This window comes from Antechinus flavipes, chromosome 1 (assembly GCF_016432865.1).
Source record: "Antechinus flavipes isolate AdamAnt ecotype Samford, QLD, Australia chromosome 1, AdamAnt_v2, whole genome shotgun sequence".
NCBI lineage: Eukaryota > Metazoa > Chordata > Mammalia > Dasyuromorphia > Dasyuridae > Antechinus > Antechinus flavipes.
In genome coordinates, this window is record NC_067398.1 from 654,299,148 (window position 1) to 654,320,422 (window position 21,275).

Consider the following 21,275-nt stretch of genomic DNA (forward strand, 5'->3'; position numbering starts at 1 on the left):
GCATACCCTTTGATCTAGCAATGCCATTATTGGGGTCTGTATCCCAAGGAAATTATACAGGAGGGAAAAAGGACTCTTTTGCAAAAATGTTTGTAGCAGCTCATTTTGTGGTGGAAAAAAATTGGAAAATGAGAAGATGCCCAATGATTGGAGAATAGCTGAATAAGTTATGGTATATGAAATTAATAGAATATTATTCTATAAAAAATGATAAATAAGCTGATTTCAGAAAGGCCTGCAAAGATTTACATGAACTGATGCTGAGTGAAACAGTTAGAACCAGGAATATATTGTATACAGTAAGAGCAAGATTGTGCAACAGTCACCTCTGGAAAACATGGTTCTTCTCAGCATTCAGTGATCCAGGGGAATCCCAATAAACTTTGGATAGAAAATGCCATATGCATCTAGAGAGAGAATTATGGAGATTGAATGTAAATCAACACATGGCTATGTTCACTTTTTTTTCCTTTTCCCATGGCTTTTCCGTTGTGTTCTGATTTTTCTTTTCCAATATGATTCATAAAGAAATATGTATTTTAAAAATGAACGTACATGTATAAGGAAAGAACAACAACAGCTCATTTCTGGCTTCTCCTATTGGATTGAGCTTAGATCAGGAGCTGTCTTTTGCCTCTTTTTGTATCACTGGTGTTTGCTACTTAGTAGGCACATAATAAATATTTAATGATTGCCAGACTTGCCCAGGTTCACAAGGTTGGAGGCAGAGCGCCAAAGCAAAGCATTTGTATTTGACCATAGTCCAATATGTATTGAGCAGAATGACATAATCAAACCACTGTTTTGTGAATGTTATCTTTAAAATTGTGTTGATGGATTGTGGTTAGATTTGAAACAGGTAGACCAGTTAGAAAGCTGTTGACTGGCATAATGGGTTAATCCTAGACTTGAAGTTTAGGAAGGCTTGATTTCAAATCCTGTCAATATACACTTGTCAGCCATATGTATATAAAAACATTTATAGGTACTAGGTGCCAAACACTGGGGATAGGAAAAGTGACAAAAGACAGTCCCTTCCCTAAGAAACTCATAATCTAACAGGGGAGACTTCAGTCAAACTGTTACTTGTCCTTTGTTTTCAAAAAAGACCAATGACATTACAATGTTGGTATTATTCTGTTGTTGCTGATTAGATGAATATGTGTTTGGAAGGTACTGTTACATATCAGCCATAAGTGGTCTGTTAGAACTTTTTTTTTTAATTATTATTATTTTTTTTATTTTATTTAATAATAACTTTATATTGACAGAATCCATGCCAGGGTAATTTTTTTTACATTATCCCTTGCACTCGTTTCTGTTCCGATTTTCCCCCTCCCTCCCTCCACCCCCTCCCCTAGATGGCAAGCAGTCCTATATATGTTAGATATGTTGCAGTATATCCTAGATACAATATATGTTTGCAGAACCGAACAGTTCTCTTGTTGCACAGGGAGAATTGGATTCAGAAGGTAAAAGTAACCCAGAAAGAAAAACAAAGATGCAGATAGTTCACATTCATTTCCCAGTGTTCTTTCTTTGGGTGTAGCTGCTTCTGTCCATCATTTATCAATTGAAACTCAGGTCTCTTTGTCAAAGAAGTCCACTTCCATCAGAATACATCCTCATACAATATCGTTGTCGAAGTGTATAATGATCTCCTGGTTCTGCTCATTTCACTTAGCATCAGTTCATGTAAGTCTCGCCAAGCCTCTCTATATTCATCCTGCTGGTCATTTCTTACAGCTGTTAGAACTTTTAAAGTGGAAATGGCTCTGGATTTGTTCACCTAATATTTCCTTTGTGCTTCTACTATTCTGCTTTGTTCATTGAGTCAGCATCTTTTTTGATACAGACTTGTTATGCTGGGCAGTCTTATGCCAACATTTCCTGTATGTCACAGTCAATACTAAAGTTTTTCTGTGATAACCTTGAAAGTATCCATATACTACTACTTCTGATCATCTTGTGAGCACCTAATTGTATTAGTTTTTCGTGAGAGTTTTTTGGGTAAGTGTGCATTTAGCTTTAAAACTGTGTGACTAGTCTATCCAAAGTTGTACTCTCTTTAGTACAGTTTGACAGCTTGCCAATGTAGCCAGTGTGTAGTGTCCAATAACTTACCATGCCAGGTTATACTTAGGATCTTCCCAAGATAATCCAAGTGGACACAGTTCAGTTTTCTGGTATGACCAGATTTCATTGGCATATAACAGTATCGTCAGTATGGCTGTCTCGTAGGTCTTCAGTTTGGTAGGCAGCCCAATGTCTCTACTCTCTCACATTCTTCTTTTTGAGCTTCACAAAAGCTGAACTGACTCTGGCAGTGCAGGCATCAATCTCATTGTCCATGTGAAGTATTTGAAAGGACAAATGGGAAGGTATTAGTAGTAAGTGTGATTGGGAAAGGCTTCCTGTAGAAAATGGGATTTTTGTTGGTCCTTAGAGGAAGCCAGGGAGGACAAGATGTGAAGGATGAGGAGGGAGAGCATTCCAGCATTTCAGAAAGCTAGAAATGGAGTTTCTTGTTCACGAAACAGCAGTGAACCCACTGTCACAAAATTAAAGAATGTGTGACAAAGAATGATGTGTAATTTGTGTAACTTCATCCCTTTCAGTCTCAGTTCCTTATATGTAAAATGAGAGTAGTAATAGTACCTACTTCACAGTACTCTACTTCACAGAGTTGTTGTTAAGATGGATGAGATGTGTAAAGAACTTTGCAAATGTTAAAGCTTTTTGTTAGCTGATAATACAGGCATCTGGTGAAGATTTAAATTAGAAATGGACCTGTGTGAGAAATGGTGTGAACATAAAGAATATCCAAGAGGAGAGGTGTTTAGAGTACTACAAGTATAAAATACTACAAAGAGCTCAAGAAAGAGAACTGAGAGAACCATTGTATTTAGTAGCTAAGAGTTCATTAGTCACAATTGAATGGTACGTTAGAAGCTGGATTGCCAAATGGTGAGAAGGGAGCAAGAAGTGGGGGGCAACGAACTAATTCATGGGATTAGGATTTTGGTTATAGAAGGGGGAGGAGGCATAGGATCATAACATGTTTATAAGCATCCATGAAGGAGCTAATGGATAAAAAGAGACTCAATAAAAGAATGTTAAGGTAAGGGAAATGTTAAGTATGATTAAAGGGGCAAGTTTCTTATGGAAATGGGAAGAGAAGTTATCAAGGGTCCATATAAAGGGATGAATGGGGAGTAAACTTGGAAGAGATTTGAATTGAGACAAAGAGGAAGCTCAAGACCTAGGACCTGTTTTTTTCCCTCTGTGAAATTGAAATGGGGATCTCTGTAGTGGGAAGGCTTTTTAGATAGGATTGGATGACTTGAAATAGATGCTTTAGGAGAGGTGATTTTTATTGGGAAAGAATAAACAGATTTCCGTGCCATCTTGAGGGTCCATTTGAGAATGAATAACAAATATATAGTGGACTAAGTAAGTGTATTTGCATGACTTCTTCCATCATTTGGTAGTAGTGGGAATAGAAAAGAAGAAGAATGGTCTCAAAGATAAGAGGACAGTATAATGTTGAACTAGTTAGCTATAGGATCAACTTTTAATAGGAATAAAGTAAAATCAGAGCAGATTGACTGAGAAAGCTGGGAGCGCTAATAAAGGAACAGTTGGTCAGAAGAGGAAGAAAGAATACATTTAGGATGAGTGAGGTCAAGGGATAGATGCATGAATTAGAGATATAGCTAAAAGGAATGCTGGCATTCTTGATCACACACCTTAAACCAGTGGTTCTCAAAGTGTGGTGCAGTGAATCCTGGAGGATCTCTGAAATCCTGTAGCCAGTATCTACAAATTCAAAGTTACTTTTTTTTTCTATTTATGATAAATATCTATTATGTAACCCATATAAACAAAAACTCTTTGGACATATTCTCAATAGTTGTTAATACCGTAAAGATACTGAGAAAAAGAGTTTGAGAACCACTGCCTTAAACCTTTATAGGAATTCAAGAGGATGGCTTTCCTTCTGTGTGGCTTTGTATTAGTTCTTAGTGTTAGTTCTTTTCATATACTCTTGCTCCTCACATATAACTCTCCATCTGCTGTCTTCTTGCATCTATATAAACTGTTTCACTATATACCTGGAATACACTCCTCCTTTGCCCACCTTTTAATATCCACAGTCATGGCTCTCTGCAGGTGAAATAGAAGAGGAGTGGTCTAGATCAGGAATGTGAAACTTGGAGCAGAACAAGGGAGTTTTACTTGGAGCACATTCAGATGGAATTGGGAAATGTTGAACCACAGAAATACAAATACAATACCACATAATGTCAATTTCTGATTTTCTAAGTCATTACTGTTTGAGTTTGACACCACTGTGATGGATGGCTTGAAAAAAGAGAAGTATTGGAAACGATATTGTGAAGCGAGTGAATCTAGAATAGGATTGCGGTACAGCAATAAGGAACGCTGAGCCTTATCTACTTGTGCCTTGTGAGCTATCTTACAGATACCCCATCTGCTTCTTTAAAGCTAACCCTCTGCCTGTGTCCTTTCTCTCGTACTGATTCACTCTCCCCTTCAAACAATACTTTTTTAAAGTTTTTATTGCTATATTTTTCTTTTATATCATTCACTTTTGTTGATTTATCCCTTGCTCTTCTCTCAGAAAGCCATCTACTTTAACAAAGAACTTTTTTTTTTTATTTTCAGAAAAACTGAACAAAATATCAGCCAAGTCTACAGTCATATGTAATGTTCCCTACTTCATCCTCAATTTTGGTAAAGAGGGAAAAGAGATACATTCTCATATCTCTTCTTTGAGGGTAAACTTGGCCATTATAAATTCAAAGATTCACGTTAATTGTTTTGTTGATCTTTGTATTTATACTGTTGTCATTATGTAAAATACTTTCTTGGTTCTGCTTAGTATTGTATTTGTTTGAATTTATCATATTCGTTATTTTTTAATAGCACAATAATTTTCTATAACATTCATCCACCACAGTCTATTTAGTTGATGCCTATCAGTTGGCCATCAACTTTTTTTTTTCAGTTCTTTGCTATTACAAAAAGTGCCACAGTGGGCTTTGATTCAGGAAGACCTCTGTTCAAATCTCGTCACAGAAACTTAGTGTTTGATCCTTGGTAAGTCTCTTAGCTTCAGTTTCCTCATCTCTACAGTAAGACAAATAAGAAAACATAATTACAGAATTATTGCAAGACATCAAATGAAATAACACAAAGTTCTTAATAAATATTGTTATATAAGAGATTCAGGATGATACAAAAAGTAAAATGGAAAGACCACTGAATTTAAGACCTGGAAACCAGAATTCAAATTCAGATTCTTGATATTTACCAGTTATGTGACCTTATGCAAGTAGCTTAATTTTTAGTCCTTCTTTTTCTAACAACAGCATGGAAATAATTCTTATTACTGCCTACTTCACCGGATTATTTTAAGAAGAGCCTCAGGAAATCTTAAACAGAATTATACAAATATGACCTCTAGTTTTAAGAGAATTGGACACAGTAGAAGGAAGCAAGAACTAAGTAAATAGTACACTAGGGACTAGGGGCTGATTAGGGGTGAATGAATGAATGAAAAATAAAAAGCATTTGTTAAGTGTTTACTGTGCACAAAGTCCTTTGTTACAAATAGGAGCACCAAGATAGTCCCTACTCTCAAAGAGAAGGAAACATGTAGGAGGATTCAGTTGTAAATCAGATGGAAAGTCATTGGTCTTTAAGGTGCAGCAGCCAAGCAAATGCCATTGTTATCAGTAAATATTATGAACAAATATTGTTGAGATTACTGAGGGAAATAGGACAAGTAATGTGTCCAGTATACTTGAGAGGTAAGCTAGAAGGAAAAATCAAGAGAGGTCTAGTAATAAACTTGTCTTTTCTAAAACTTGCTTTCTCTCCCAACAGTCACTAAGCCTGTCAATTTTTTCAAAAGAATTACCTTGTCTATGGTTTTTCCTGCCCTCACCATCGTAATCCAGGCATACAGTTTAAAAATATATATATTATTTCATACCTGGTTTACTATTTAAACCTCCAGTCTTCCCATACTTGAGACTTTAATCATTCCAAGTCGTCCTGAGAACTGCTACCAAGTAGAGTCGAATTGTCACTTCTTCTATCCCTTTGCCCTATCCAGCCTTGTTTCTCACTATTCCCTCAGATGATCTCCTCTGTCAGGAAAGCCAGGCCAGTCTTTCATAGACAGTAAATGTACCACATACATTCATCACTAACTTCGTTCTTGCCTGTCCAAATGCCCTATTTCCAGTAAAATGCTGTTCAAGTCCTATTTCTTTTTAGGAATTCTTTTTTCACTGTTGGAGTCTTTATTGATTCCTATCCCTTGAATTCCTCTATTACCCAGTACTTAACTGGAAAGAATTTGTATTTATTTGTTTCTTTTTGCTCTTATTTGATGAATCTCCTAGTTGTGCCTCTTCAACTGGATTCTGAAGTCCTGGAAATTATAATAGTCTGTCTGTATAGCACTTCCCCTCTACAGCACCTAGCACAAGTCTGGGCACTCTGCCTATGAATATTTTGTAGATTTTGATAATTTATATTTAAAGATGTCATTTCATAGTTTTGTCTTTTTTTTCTCCTAGAACTCTGTCAAATTGGGCATATGAATTTGATAAATGGGCTCCTTCTGTGGTGAAGGTCTCCTATAAGGTAAGTTATAGCTTTCCCTTCAAAAGTTCTCCTTGCTGATAAAATATCTTAAGGTAAAGGAAAGAAAAGCAATCAAGAATTGTCAGCAGGGGCTGGTAAAAAAGGTAAAAAAAAAAAGGGGGGGGGGCTAGAATTGGCATCTGGTAGTATGGGGTCAGATTTTGGTTCCACAACCTGTTGTGACCTTAAAGAAACTTCTCACCCTGTGCATCATACTTTCCTCCTCTCCAAAATGAGGAGATTGGTTTCTTTCTGCTGAGCCTAACTGTTATGATGCTGAATAGGAAGGATCAAAAGAGAAAGTTTCCAAGTCATTGCTTTCCCTTTGAGTTCTTCAGCATTTCAGGTTGATTATTCATACACCCAAGATCACTGGTCTTAAATTCACCACCCTTTCAGACTAATTCTTCGTATGCATGAAGGCCTCCTGTAATGGACAAAGCACAGAACTTTGGCCCTAAACCAGCTAAAGAAAAGTTATTCAGTCAATTATGGTGCTTTTTAAGAATTCCTCCTTTCAAAGTCAGGTGCTCTAGCAAGCATGTGTTTTAATCTTTATCAAGACAGTATAACTGACATCTGTTGCATCTAAGTACTTACTACACTTGTTGGCAGAATTACCCTAATAGGTTCTTTTATGCCCCCAATAAGCAGCTGCTGCTTTCCTTTCCCCAGGGCTCTCCAGCAGCAAGACGAGCTTTTGTACCTCAACTTCGGAGTGGAAAATTCAATGTCTTGCTAACTACATATGAATATATTATAAAAGATAAGCACATTCTTGCCAAGGTAAGATTTTATCCCTAATCAAATGAGAAAAATTAGGAGAGAGCTTTGTCACTGTATTTCTTCAATTTTAAGCCTATTTGTGATGACAAATTGAGACAAAAACAGAGAAGCCAAAGGAGTTAGACTGACTCAGCTCAGTTTTTTAGCTTAAAGAAACTCTTCACTCTCTGTGCTTTCTCCTAAAGTTCCCGGGATGGTACAGTGGAAAGACCACTGCCTTGGTAGTAAGTAAGCCTTTTTAATTTAAAGGGGTTAGACAAGATGATTTCTGAGTTCGGTCTAGTTGTAGACTTAATAATGTGATCTTTTAACTTTTGCTTCAAACTTCTCATGGAATCTTAAACAGATCCTCAGAAGATTGTGGCTGTATCAAAAGAGGCAGCATGACATTGTCTAAGAATCCTAGACTGCTTATATGTAAAAGGAGGATGTTTGTCCTCTACAGAATGTTCAAGGAAAAGGGTCCTATTAACTTTAAATCATTAGAGAAATGTGAGACATGGTTATAATTTGAGCTTTTTCATTTTCTTTCCCAATCCCTCCCATTTCTCACGAAGAAAGAAAGAAAAAATCTGATTAACACACAAAGAGATATTAATGATTACTTCTCTCCAGGCTATTATTGTGTCAGAAGAGGACATTTATCCTTCATGTGAGACAGACTGATATAACTTTGGCAGGGAAGGAGTCACTTAATTCTTCAGTATTTTAAATATTACAGTATTTTAAAATATTACAATTTATTATTTGTTTTATTATTTATTATTTTAAAGTATTACAATTTATTCTCATGAACACTACTGTGGAGTAGGGGATTGGAATAGATGTTATCTAAGGCTCCTTCTGCCATTATTTCTAATTCTTGTGATCCCGAGTGTGGAAGGAAGCTAAATATTTGAGTGACAAAATCAAGTCAGGATATTGGCTGTGTACAAACTCTTCTCCCCAATTTTACATAGTCTGTCTCTCCCACAAAAAATTGTCAGATCTCTGTTAAGTTGTTAAAAGGTGTGAATGTCAGTACATTGAACATTGTGGGCCATAGAAAAGTCATGTATGTGTCCCTTCTGACTGATGATCGTTGTAAATGTCACTCCGACATCATGCTTTGAATATCAGTGACTTCACTCAAAGAATGAAACTGTGATAATGAGATTATTTATCTCCTGTTGCTCTAGAAGAGATGGTGTCTGAGAGGGCACAGTGTACTCTTGGTTCCTTCAAATCACTGCATAGGTGATTAGGACTGAGACAACTTATCAAGTATTTATTAAACACTAGCTGTGTACAGTGCACCATACAGCATTCTGGGAGAGAGATCAGATATAGTTAAGATGTAGACACAGCCCACAATGAACAGGAAGATAGTATTTGAATTGGGTTTTCAGGGGGTAATTAGAAGTTTAGTTGGTAAAGAGCATGAAGTAGAGTGGTCTTGGCCTAATACAGGTAAAGGTAAAGGTAAACAAATATGAGAGGACTCCTCCTTTTCAGGGGGCAGAACATAGCCTGGTTTGTAAACAAGGACTCCTTCATGCCATGGAATTGAATCATAAATAGATAATGTAAATTTTTTTATATATACACACACTCATTCATATGAGTATGTACAAATAAACTTTATATGACAGGGAGTCATATAAGGTAAAACTTTAAAAAAAAAAAAAAAAAAGGTAAAGATGGGGGGCATCAAGTCCAAAAAGAAGTTTGCATTAGTGCAGAAGGAGAAAGAAAGTAGGAACCTGAGTGCAGGCACATTAAATGCTTATAATGTTCTAGGCCCTCTTCTATATACTGGGGATACAAGTGCAAGTAAGATTGTCCTTAATCTCAAGGAGCTTTCTTTCTAATTGGGGAAAACAGTCCACAATAATAAAAAACAGAAGCCGTTAGAGGAGGCCAAGTCAGAGAATAGGTGGAAATGAAGAAAGGTTGTCTAGGATCCCTTGTGAAATGATGAATCTGGCCAACGGCCACACAGATTAGATGCATTGGTCTGGAGGAGTGGGCTGCAAAACAGAGCTGTCCTTCAGGGGAGAAAGCTCCTAGTGGGCTATAGCAGCAGCTTAATATTTTAGCACAAATGTATGATATTAAGGAATTTTATGCATCAGAAATTGTGGCGGCAGTTATCAGTTGGGAGAGCAGAGGTGAGAAGACCTATAAAGCCCTATAACTAGAGATGATAGGTGTCAAAGAGCAAAGGGGAAGAGGGATTTGCAGTCCAATATAGTAAGCATTCATTAAGCACATATTGTGGGTTTAGTGCTCTTCTTGCTGCTTGAGGATACAGATACAAGACAAAACCTTTTGATGCCTGATTGGGTATAAGAGAAAGAGTCAAAGGATAGACATGTTTAGAAAAATGTCACAGATCACACCGAGATTATGAGACAGAGTGCTACAGATAGACACATCTGTGAAGTTAACAGGAGAGACAGGTTTGAGGGAAGAAAGGGAATAATTTTAGATCTAGCTGCCAGCCAGATACAAAGGGCAAGCTTAGAGAAGATGGAGATTGGAAGCCACCTACTCAGAAGGGACCATTGATACCATGCTTGTAAATCAGATTGTCTAGAGAATATGGGGTTAAGGCGTCCAGGACAGACTTAAACAGGGTGGGTGTTCTGCTGTCTTAGATTTGTTGTCTTGCCATAGTCAAAAGTAAGGGAAAATGCATTCCTCTGTGGAAACTAACTGGTTACAGTTGTATGAGATGTAGCATAGAAAAAGTTCATTTGTATCTGCAGGATAAAATTCTCTCTCCAAAGGACGTTTCTCAAATTCTCACAGTCAGGCAATTTCCTTTTCTTAAACTGGTGTGCTGTTTCATCTGCAGATTCGCTGGAAGTACATGATTGTAGATGAAGGTCACAGGATGAAGAATCATCACTGTAAACTCACACAGGTCCTGAACACACACTACGTAGCTCCACGGCGCCTGCTGCTGACAGGGACGCCTCTGCAGAACAAGCTACCTGAGCTGTGGGCACTGCTCAATTTTCTCCTCCCAACCATCTTCAAGAGCTGCAGCACCTTTGAGCAGTGGTTCAATGCTCCCTTTGCCATGACAGGAGAAAAAGTAAGTGAGCCCAAGCCAGAAGTCATTGGTTATGCATGGAGATCCATTGCTGTGAAGTGTAAACTTGAAGTTACAAGGTTAAGAGGACAAAAATTACATTTCAAAGCATGATCTTATCATTTTATCTAGAAAAGTGGAGGGTTATTTACTGGGTTAATAAATAGATAAAATTCCTGAATGTGCAGAGTAGAGCTTGACAGCATAGTGAGTCATGTGTAGAGTAAAGTTCTCAAGGGGTCAGCTAGAGATCAGATTTGGTCAGAGGGCTCAACAGGGGGAAGCCTTTTTATAATACTGCTGATATTTGGACTCTTTATGTAGCAAATATCAATTGATGTCTAAACAAAAACTCTTTGGGAAGGGAAGAATTCAGTTACTGCCAAGATGGTAAAGAGCTTACCAAAGGTCATACAACCACTATTTACTGACTTAGGGAATAGCTTTTTGGGCCAGCTCCTCAGAATATGAGGAGAGATGAGATGCTGTATTACAAGTGCTGATAAAAGATGAATTATACAACAATAATAATAATAACAGTAACAATGGCTAACATGTGTATATTACTTTGCATTTTGCCAAATGATTCATAAATATTTCATTTGATCCTCACAATCCTGTGAATTAGATATACCTATTTATAGATAAGAAAGATGATGCTTAGAGAGCTTAAATGACTTGTCATACAACTAATCAGTAATGTTGGCAGAGTTCAAACCCAGATCTCCCCTGATTTGTTTGTTAACAATCTTATTTCCAGTGATAAATTGGTTGGCTTTTTTTTTTTTTTTTTGAAGTTTTAAAGAATTAACAGCTATGATCTTATACAACTATCAAATAAATATTAACCTTTTTCTTAGGATAACTTGCCCTGCACCTTCTCTTCTTACTCTACTCACCCTATACTCTCTTAGTGACTTTATCAGATCCTATGGTTTCAAGTATCATGCAGCTGACTCCCAGGTCTCTCCTTCCCATGCTAGTCTTTCTTCTGAGTTCTAGTCTCATGCTGTCTTAAACTCAATGTGTCTAAAGCAGACACTTATAAAACTTGGCCCTCTTTCCAACTAAACTTGGTTCTTTCAAGAGCACCACAAGATCCTTGGAGTCAGCTCCCCACTAACCCCACATCTCCAATCACTTGCCAAGTTCTGTTAATTCCACTTTTAGCACAATCTTCAACTCCATTCCCTTCTATACTTATAAAACCTCTGTCTGCTTGGCAGATTGACATCACTTCTTAACTGGACGATTATTGCAGTAGCCTGCTCATTGGTCTTCCTGCTTCTAGGTTTTCCCTCTTCCAGTCCATCTGCACTCAGCTGTCACAATGATAGTCTTAAAATGGCTGTCTAGCCATGTCACTGCACTGCTCAATAAATTCCAAGGGCCTCATAATCTTTAGGATCTCTAGGGTTTTTTGATTAACAGATTAATTTTCTGTTGGCCTTTTAAGCCCTTTCACAACCAACCCTCCTTTCTGCATATGGTATATGATATTCCAGACAACCAAACCAGCTTTCTTGTTGTTCCTCCACACAGCAGTCCACTGCCCATCTGCATGCCCTTGTTTGGGTTGCATCTGCTCTGTACTTGGAATGGATTGTACTCACCTCCATTGCTTAGAATCATTTCCTTCAGTTAGCTCCCCAAATCTATCTTCCTACCCTCATTAGCTTCTAGTGCTTCTTTGCCAAATTAGATGGCATTTTATATATATATATATATACACCCATTTGTCTGCGTGTTATCTGTTCCTATAAAATGTAAAGTTGAGATCAAAAGCAAAATTTGTGTCTTTTTAATTTGTCCAATATCTAATATACTGCCTGACATGGTGATTGATTGATTGGTTTCTATATTTGCATTTTTGCAAACATTCCTTGTTTTCTCAGCGATAATGATTTTGTTTTTCTTGTGTTAATTGGCAAAAAAAATAGGTAGACCTGAATGAAGAAGAAACTATTCTGATTATCCGACGTTTGCACAAAGTGCTACGACCTTTCCTGCTCAGACGGTTAAAGAAAGAAGTTGAAGCCCAGTTACCTGAAAAGGTGTGTATGGGTATCTTCAGGTTTTTTGAACCAGCCCTATCACTGTTTCCCTAGACTCCATACTGAGGGGTCCTACTCACATCTCCGCTTCACTGTGTCCAGAATGGAATTTTGAATGTTCCTCTTGAGCTTATCTCCTACTCAACCTTCCAAAATCATTTTCAATTCTTTTAGGCTCCACAAGTTACCAAGTCCAGGTCATAACTTTCCATCTCTTTCATCACTCCCCTTTTCACACACAGTCACCTCCCTTGTTCATCACTTCTTTCCTGGACAATTGAAATATCCTTCTCACTGGTCACCCCGTTTCTAGGTTCTCTCTTTGTTAATTCATCCTACCTATCACTGTCAAAATACATGATGCATGGCTGACTATGTTACTCCTTGGTTGCAAACTGTTGAGGCTTATACAGCTACTGTAACGAAACACTGACTCTTGGTCTCCAGGAGTAAATTTAAACATAGCTTTTTAGACTTAATTTCACCTATTTTTAATCCTTGCCAATTGACTACTACTGTTCTCCAGTCTCCTCCAGGGCTCTCCTGCCTTCATGCCTTCACTCCATCCTCACCTCCACTTTTAGAATCCTTAGCCTCTCCCAAAGCTCAGATCAAAGGCTGCCTCCTATACAAGAGTTTTCCTGATAGCCCTCAGCTTCTGATGACAAATCACCTCCCTATCTTCATTGTATTGTATTTACTTTTTTATTTATATATATATATATATATATATATATATATATATATATATATATATATATATATATATATATATATATATATATATATATATAAAAATATGTTATATATAATGTAATAACAATATATACATCGTTTCTACCAATAGAACATAAATAAGAGCCTTGTCTTTAATATGCCCCACACGTGTCACAAGGTCTGGCACATAGCAATCATTTATTAAAGACCTGGATTTTTTGATTAATCCTTTTAAGGCCTAGTTCATGTGCTACTTTTCTCTTGCTCTGTTTTCTAATGTTCTTCTCCCTTCTCTCCCTTCCTTTCAATCCCTCACTACCTAAAAGCAATCATCCCCTCCACATTTTCTAAAGCATTTGTCCTGGATGTTCATCCATTCTGGTCATATTTTATTTTATGTTTATTTGTGAATAACATCTTTCCTAGTTGTCTGTTCCTCACCTTACCTTCCACAACTCCACTGAAATATAATTTAATGTCACAAACTATCATTTTTCGGCATTATCTCTCAAGCATCTAATACAGTATCTACTACATACTAGGTATTTATTAATACCTGATTTTTTTCTTTCATGCTAATCTTTCTAGAAAACAGGGTTTATTGGTGATAAGCCAAGTATGCTAGAGGTCTTTCTCTTCCCAGCCAGATCCTTAATTTTACTGTACCTTTTTATCTCACTGCCCTGCTATGAGAAGGGCAGGCCTCTTATATAGAATATTTAAACCTTGCTGGCTTATTGAAAGAACTGCTCTATATAAAAGGTGTCTTTTGTGACTTTCCAGGTGGAATATGTGATCAAATGTGATATGTCTGCACTGCAGCGAGTCCTCTACCGGCACATGCAAGCCAAGGGAGTACTCCTGACGGATGGCTCAGAGAAGGATAAAAAGGTCTAGTACAGATCCTCATTCATCTCCCTCCTTCCCTCTCAGGGCTTCAGAGGGCCAGAGAAAGTTCATGGGGATTTGTTCCTTTTGATTGCTTTTCATTTTAATTGGAATATAATAACTGAAAGATTTCCTGGCCATTTTAACTATTGTTTGGCTTGGCTTGACTTGGCTCAGAGCATTAAACTAGTTGTGGTACTTTGTACTTATTCATTCCTCCCTAGTGCTAATCCTGTTTGAACATAATTCTCCTTCTGATTTCCTTGGAAGCATTTGTCTTCGAGATTCTTGGATATTTCCTCACTCATATGTGTCTGCCTTTTAATAAGCTGTGTGGACCTTACCTTGCCAATATGTTTTTGAGACTTGGAATATCAAGTCTTCTCATTTCTTTTATCTGAAAATGATTACAAGAGATTTCAAACAAATTCTTAAATTCTTAGAAATAGAAAATTTTTTCCCATGGGACAAAGTGAAAAATAATCCTTTGTAATGCCTAAGTATTCAGAGTCAATCAGTCATCTGTGAGCTAATGAGGAAAGTCTGTAGGTCACTCTTCCCAGGATTCTCTCTGAGCTAGTCCTCTGATTGGAAGGATGTTCTGACTCAGAAATCTGTTTTACTAGGGTAAAGGTGGCACCAAAACACTGATGAATACCATCATGCAGCTAAGGAAGATCTGCAACCATCCTTACATGTTCCAGCATATAGAGGTAAGGCAGGTCCAAAGAAGTCCCTCTCACAAGGAATATATATTATTGGGTTACAACAGAACTACTATTTTCAAGTTTAGAGAAGTGGATCTTCATGATCTTAACTGGTCAAATTATTGAACCCCTGGATGTTCTTTAGTGTAAACAAACAAAAAGCTATTCCTTTGTTGCTCAAATGTACCTTTTTATTTTTTCACGGAGATGCACAAATATTGTTAAAAAGACAAAAGCACCAAGTCTTGTTAAATTTTTATGCTGTTTAACATAGTTGTCATATGAGGTTGCCCTTTGAAGTTCAACAAATAACTAATCTCTCGGCTTTCATACATCCCAATAGCAGTTATGGATCATAAAGTGAAGCAGAAATGATAGTCTTGGAGTTGAATACTCTAGAACTCAGAGCAAGACACCAACCATATTAAAGTGGAATTGGGAATTGGGAAATGTTTGTTTAACAAAACAAATAAAAATACAATGCAATATAATGTTAGTTTGTGATTTTCTAAGTTAATTCTCAGCCCATAAAGATGCATTTCTTACTGAGTTTGACATCACTAATTTAGAACTTCTAAATTTCTGTTGGGCATAAATAATTGTCCCATTTTGTTTGCAGGAGTCTTTTTCTGAGCACTTGGGATTTACTGGAGGCATTGTCCAAGGGTAAGAGCAGCATGAACTTGGGATTTCCCATTTTGAGTGATTCAGATAAAGAGCTCCTGCCTTAACTAAGTATTAGAACAAAACACAGTATTTTACTTTATTTGGGTTTTATCGGTTTCATTATAATCTATCATTATGTCTACATTTTAATTTAATTAATATATTTTGTTTTTAATCTCACTTTTATTTATGAATATACTCTTACCCCTCTTTCTCTACTTAAGTAAGTCACCTTTGTAACAGATTTAAAAAGAAAGAAAAAAAATTGCTCAACAAAACCAACCACTACATCAGCTAGATCTGATGGGATACAGAGTATTCCACACCCATAATTCCCTACTCTTGCAAAGAAGGGATAGAGATGCATTTTCTTATCTCTGGAGCCAAGCTGGCTCATAAATCACTGCATTTCTTTTTTTAAATCCTCCCATTTACATTGTCATTGATATATTATTTTTATGGTTCTTTCTTACTTTGGGTTAAATCAGTTCCTATTTCTTGCAGCTGAGTAATAATCCAGTTACATTAAGAAATCATATTTAAACAAATTGTTCCCCAATCAATGGGCCTTTACTTTATTTCCAGTACTTTGCCACCGCAAAAAATGCTCTTAGGAATCTTTCGAAACCCATTCCTTTCCTCTCTTGATTGGGTTTGGAGTTTGAATTTTCTTAATACATTGCATGAGAAACCTAACAATTTTCAAACAAACATTTTATGATATAGGGAAGGATAAACTGAACTGTTATAGAGATTTCTCTCTCAGTTTTGTTTTTTGGGGGGCTGAGGCAATTAGGATTAAGTGACTTGCCCAGGGACACACAGCCAGGAAGTGTTAAGAATCTGAGGGCAGATTTGAACTCAGGTCCTCCTGACTTCAGGTCTGGTATCTCTCCACTGTACCACCTAGCTACCCCTGTTAGAGATTTTTAAATATATGTATGTATTGACTTTAAGAAGATAGTAACAAAATTGCTTTGTTTGTGTTCACCCTCTTGCGTTTTCTTTTATTCATTGTTTTAAATGGTTTTTTAGTATTCCTTTTTCTTGTCTACTAGTTCTCCCTAAGTTGAAGCTTCTCTGTGTAACAAATATGTATACTCAAGCAAAACAAATTAACATATTGGCCATATCTGAGAAGGCCTATCTGATTCTGTACCTTTATAGTCCGTCAACTTTATACCAAGGAGAGGGAAGAATTTTTCATCATCAGTTGCTTGAGGTCACAGTTGTTTCTTCATCTTTCTTATAATCATCACGTAAACTGCTTGATTTTGTTTATTTTACTTTTCATCATTTCACATAGGTATAAAAAAGCACACACATGTTTGAATTCGCAATATTCTTCCTTCCTTTTGAGGCAGTTGTATTTCATTCCATTACATAACTTGTGTAGATATTCCCCAAATGATGGCTACACATTTATTTCCACTTCTTTGCTACCATTTAAAGTGCTCCTTTAAATGTACATACAAATCATTTTTCTTCATTCTTGCTCTTTAGTCATTATCCTCTTCAGTGTTAAAGTAAGCATAGAATCCTAAAAATCTCCCTTCTTTTCCTATCTCAGCATCCTTTCCCCCCCCATATCTCATGTGTTTTTTGGTCTTTTGCACACCAGCCTGGATTTATATCGAGCCTCTGGAAAGTTTGAACTTCTGGATCGAATTCTTCCCAAACTTCGAGCAACCAACCATAAGGTGCTCCTTTTCTGCCAGATGACCTCTCTCATGACAATTATGGAAGATTATTTTGCTTATCGTGGCTTTAAATACCTCAGGCTTGATGGTGAGTTTAACAGAGAACATTTTATTTGAAAACTGTGTTATAGTTTAATGATTCCTTTCCCTGAATTACTAAAAGCATCTCAGCTTCCTAATTAATCCTCACAGAAACCCTGTGTAGAAGGTAAAGGCTTCAAGGTGATTTCTTACAGATGATGAAACTGGTCCATAAGAGTTTGATTGTAAACCCAGTCTGTTATTAGAAACATATTTTAGACCCAGCTCTGATCCCAGTATTCTTTTGCCTTCCTGTCAGGATGAAGATGAAATTCCTGCTGGCTCTCTTCCCTACTGGGTCCAGTTCAGTTTTGCTATTGTTTAGTGACTAAGCCCAATCTTAGTTTTTAGTTAGGGATTCTGGCTATTTTGTTATATCTAGAAAGTCAGCAGGAAGTGTTTAATTTGCATTTGACAACTTGAAATAACCTCTCAATTTTGCTTAGAGCTCCTTTGATCACAGTTGATACTGACCAAAGAGGCCTGGAAAGCTCTCTACTATTCCCACAATACAGTCAAATTAGTTCCCCATAAGTATAAGAAATGAAATGGCTATGTTCATTACTTGGTGAAAGTACCTGCATTTCCCAGTCTGGAGAGCCTTTCCTTTCTGCCCAGAAGGATTTCTAGAAAGCAGATGGTTTACTATTCATTGGAGCTAGAGAAACATGATTTTTGTATTCTTACCCTTAGAAATGTTTCTCTTTGCAAAGCAAGAAGTTGCCTCAGTAATAATATAGGACTCCACAGCCCAAGCTACCTGCCTTTATTTCTCAGGTTAGTGAAAACAGTAATTTAGTACTCCATTCACACCTGACACTGAGGTGGCCTGGTTGGTCACTGATACCTTCTTTCATAGGGTGCCTTTCTGACTCCTTTTTTGGGGGGTAGGGGGGGGGTGAGGGTGGGAATCAGTCTTGCCCATAGTTAATATGCCTCATACAAAGAACCATTCCCCATAGCCTCCACCACCACAGCGTATTGTGGGAAGTGTTTGTGGTCGTACTCTTGCCCAATCATTCAAGGCATTTATTTTGGAGTTTTTGTGAAAAATATATTGAAAAATAAAGTTAATTCATGGTATAAAGTAAATTTAAAAGTGTTTATTCTTCATATATTGTGCACATCTCCTTAAGTAACTATTTACATAGATTCAAATGACTCCATGGCCATGTTGGGGGGGCTTGACTATATAAATATATAAAGAATATTACAAAATTTAAGTGTGAAGCTGGGTAAGGTGCTTATTACCTTCTTGGGTTGGTCATTTTATTTAGACTTCTAACTCTTAGATGATGTCAAAAATCCTAACCCTTTGCTTCTTTGGTGCCCATCAGGAACCACGAAAGCTGAAGACCGTGGTATGTTGCTGAAAACCTTCAATGAACCAGGCTCTGAGTATTTCATTTTTCTCCTGAGTACTCGGGCCGGGGGTCTTGGGCTGAACCTCCAGTCTGCAGATACTGTGATAATTTTTGACAGTGACTGGAATCCTCACCAGGTAAAAGAAAAATGATACTAAGGGAAGGGACTCTTGATGGAGATTACAAAAGCAAAGAAAAGCTTTCCACCCCTTTAAGGGGGATACAGTAATGGTTCCATCTTAAGTTTAAATACCAAGTTTTCTGGTTTCAGTTATTCTGAGTGGTTTAAAACGTGAAGTGCAAAGAGAACCTATCGAATCTCTTTCTCTAAAAATGACTAAATTCCATCTGCTTTGGATGGTATTAGTGTGAATTCACTTGGAGACAAGTAACTGAGCTAGGTGACCTCTTGAGAGCTATATACTGTCTTTAAAAGCACAGACATTATCAATATTTACAAATAAACCAAAGACTAGCTCGTTTAAAGTGCAGTGTGACATGCAGAGTCTGAAATAGAAGTCATGTTGCCTCCATTTTTACACCTGAAAACAGGTGGCTTTTCTCAGGCTCTCATTCTGTGCAAAGTAAAAGATAATTCCCTCAGCTAAAGAGAAAAAACTCACAGTGAGGGATTTGCCCTTCATATTTTCTGCTTAAAGGCATGTGAATGCAAAGCCTCCTTGTGGAGACTTAAGTACTGCTTTCTTTGTCTAGTCTAGTCGCTGGTTGCCTTACCTACTTCGGCTCTTGTGTGTCAAGATATGACCCAGAGAAAATCTATCTTAATCTAAACAAGGATTAAGTTTGCCTAGGTCATTTGCTATGCTCTCATTTATGCTAAGGGGTGCTAGCATTCTGTTGTGATCAGGGGAAGCGTTCAATAAATATTTGTTGCTTTTGTTTTATTCATGAGGCAGCCATGAAAGAGAGAGAGTGGGGTGAAAAAACAGGTTTTTCCAAGAATGAAGTAGTAAAAGCTGAGCTTTCTTCCCATAGCCTTGAATTCCAAAGAAGGTGAAAGCAAGCTTCTGAAGGAAAACTAAGGTAGTATATCCTCCTTTTAGATTCCCTCCAGAGATAGTAATGGCTCTGGCCTCAGCAGCTCCTTCTTTCATGATTCGTGGAAAGATGAGCTGCTTTTCTCAGTTGCTCTACTAAAAACTATCAGCAAAACCAACCTTTCGATTTCACTTCTCTCTCTAGAGGTGTAACTCCCTCTAATAGTAGAAGCTTTTTAGACAATTCCACGTTGTACTTGGGGGGGTTTCAGATATATCAAGTATGTCTTTTCACAAAGACCCAGTCTTCTAAGTGACATTTGAAGAACCTTTTTTTAAATTATTATTATTATTTCTAGAGAAATTTGAATTGAAATAACAAGCAAACAATTTTCTCTTTCAGGACTTACAAGCACAGGACCGTGCTCATCGTATCGGGCAGCAAAATGAGGTCCGGGTCCTCCGTCTCTGCACAGTTAATAGTGTGGAAGAGAAAATCTTGGCTGCAGCCAAATACAAACTAAATGTTGACCAGAAGGTTATACAAGCTGGTATGTTTGACCAGAAATCCTCCAGCCATGAGAGAAGAGCTTTCCTCCAGGCAATCCTAGAGCATGAGGAACAGGATGAGGTAGGAGGCCTGACGGACTCTGTTCTCTCTCTTTCCAGTGTGAATGGTGAATGCATGAGTGCCTTTCCTTTTTTTCATTTTTTTTTTTTTCATTTTTTCATTTTTTCATTTTTTTTCTTTTTTTCTTTTTTTTCTTTTTTTCTTTTTTCTTTTTTCTTTTTTTCTTTTTCTTTTTCTTTTTCTTTTTTTTGCTCTTATTTTTTTACATCCCTGGAATAAAGGGAGTGTGGGCTGAAAGGAAAGAGGATGAGTACTTGCTTTTCTTTAAAGTGACTTTTAGTGCTGGTGAAAGATGCCGGATTGACAGCCCTGGAGACTGAAGTCCTCTATTTATCCACAGAGCAGACACAGCACGGGCAGCGGCAGTGCAAGCTTCGCCCACACTGCCCCTCCGCCAATGTGCCTCAACCCTGACTTGGAGGAACCACCTCTAAAGGTGAGAGGGGTAGTTCAGTCTCCATGCCCATTCAATCCTTGGCTTCTCTGCTGAGGTGGCCAGCAAAGGGCCAGATCTGACGATGTGTGTGTGTGTGTATGTGTGTGCTTTCTGTTGCCATGTGGATACTTGTCCACTGGAAACTGGACTGAGACCTCCACCTCATTTCCCATGGACCACCGAATAGCTGTCAGGTGGTAAAGACTGTCGGTGTTAAAATCCACACACTTCAGCTCCTTTTAGAGTCCCCACAGTGGAATTAAATATTTAAAATCTTGTAGGAAGAAGATGAAGTTCCGGATGATGAGACTGTTAATCAGATGATTGCCCGACACGAAGAGGAGTTTGATCTTTTCATGGTGAGCTTCAAAGACTGGGGTAGTTATAGCCAATAGAGAGAGCCACAAGAAATGTGGTATTTCCTACTGAAAGGAACTTCATTAGGAGAAAACAGAATATAAACATTGAAGGGATGCTTTTAACAGTT

General features: G+C 37.4%; 1 protein-coding gene across 7 annotated transcripts in view; it reads left to right on the forward strand.

Annotated features, from left to right (window-relative positions):
- The window catches only part of SMARCA4 (SWI/SNF related, matrix associated, actin dependent regulator of chromatin, subfamily a, member 4), a 107,710-nt gene that overhangs the window by 68,486 nt on the left and 17,949 nt on the right, over positions 1–21,275 (forward strand). For 4 of the 7 annotated variants that reach the window (XM_051971546.1, XM_051971547.1, XM_051971548.1 and 1 more), the window contains 12 exons: positions 6,615–6,681; positions 7,357–7,467; positions 10,307–10,549; positions 12,487–12,600; positions 14,101–14,208; positions 14,832–14,918; positions 15,532–15,578; positions 17,200–17,366; positions 18,697–18,860; positions 20,125–20,352; positions 20,693–20,788; positions 21,070–21,147. In XM_051971546.1, the coding sequence (XP_051827506.1) occupies positions 6,615–6,681; positions 7,357–7,467; positions 10,307–10,549; positions 12,487–12,600; positions 14,101–14,208; positions 14,832–14,918; positions 15,532–15,578; positions 17,200–17,366; positions 18,697–18,860; positions 20,125–20,352; positions 20,693–20,788; positions 21,070–21,147 (1,510 nt within the window). The remainder of the gene's footprint in view (positions 1–6,614; positions 6,682–7,356; positions 7,468–10,306; positions 10,550–12,486; positions 12,601–14,100; positions 14,209–14,831; positions 14,919–15,531; positions 15,579–17,199; positions 17,367–18,696; positions 18,861–20,124; positions 20,353–20,692; positions 20,789–21,069; positions 21,148–21,275) is intronic. The other 3 variants (XM_051971549.1, XM_051971550.1, XM_051971551.1) reach the window with 1 other exon arrangement.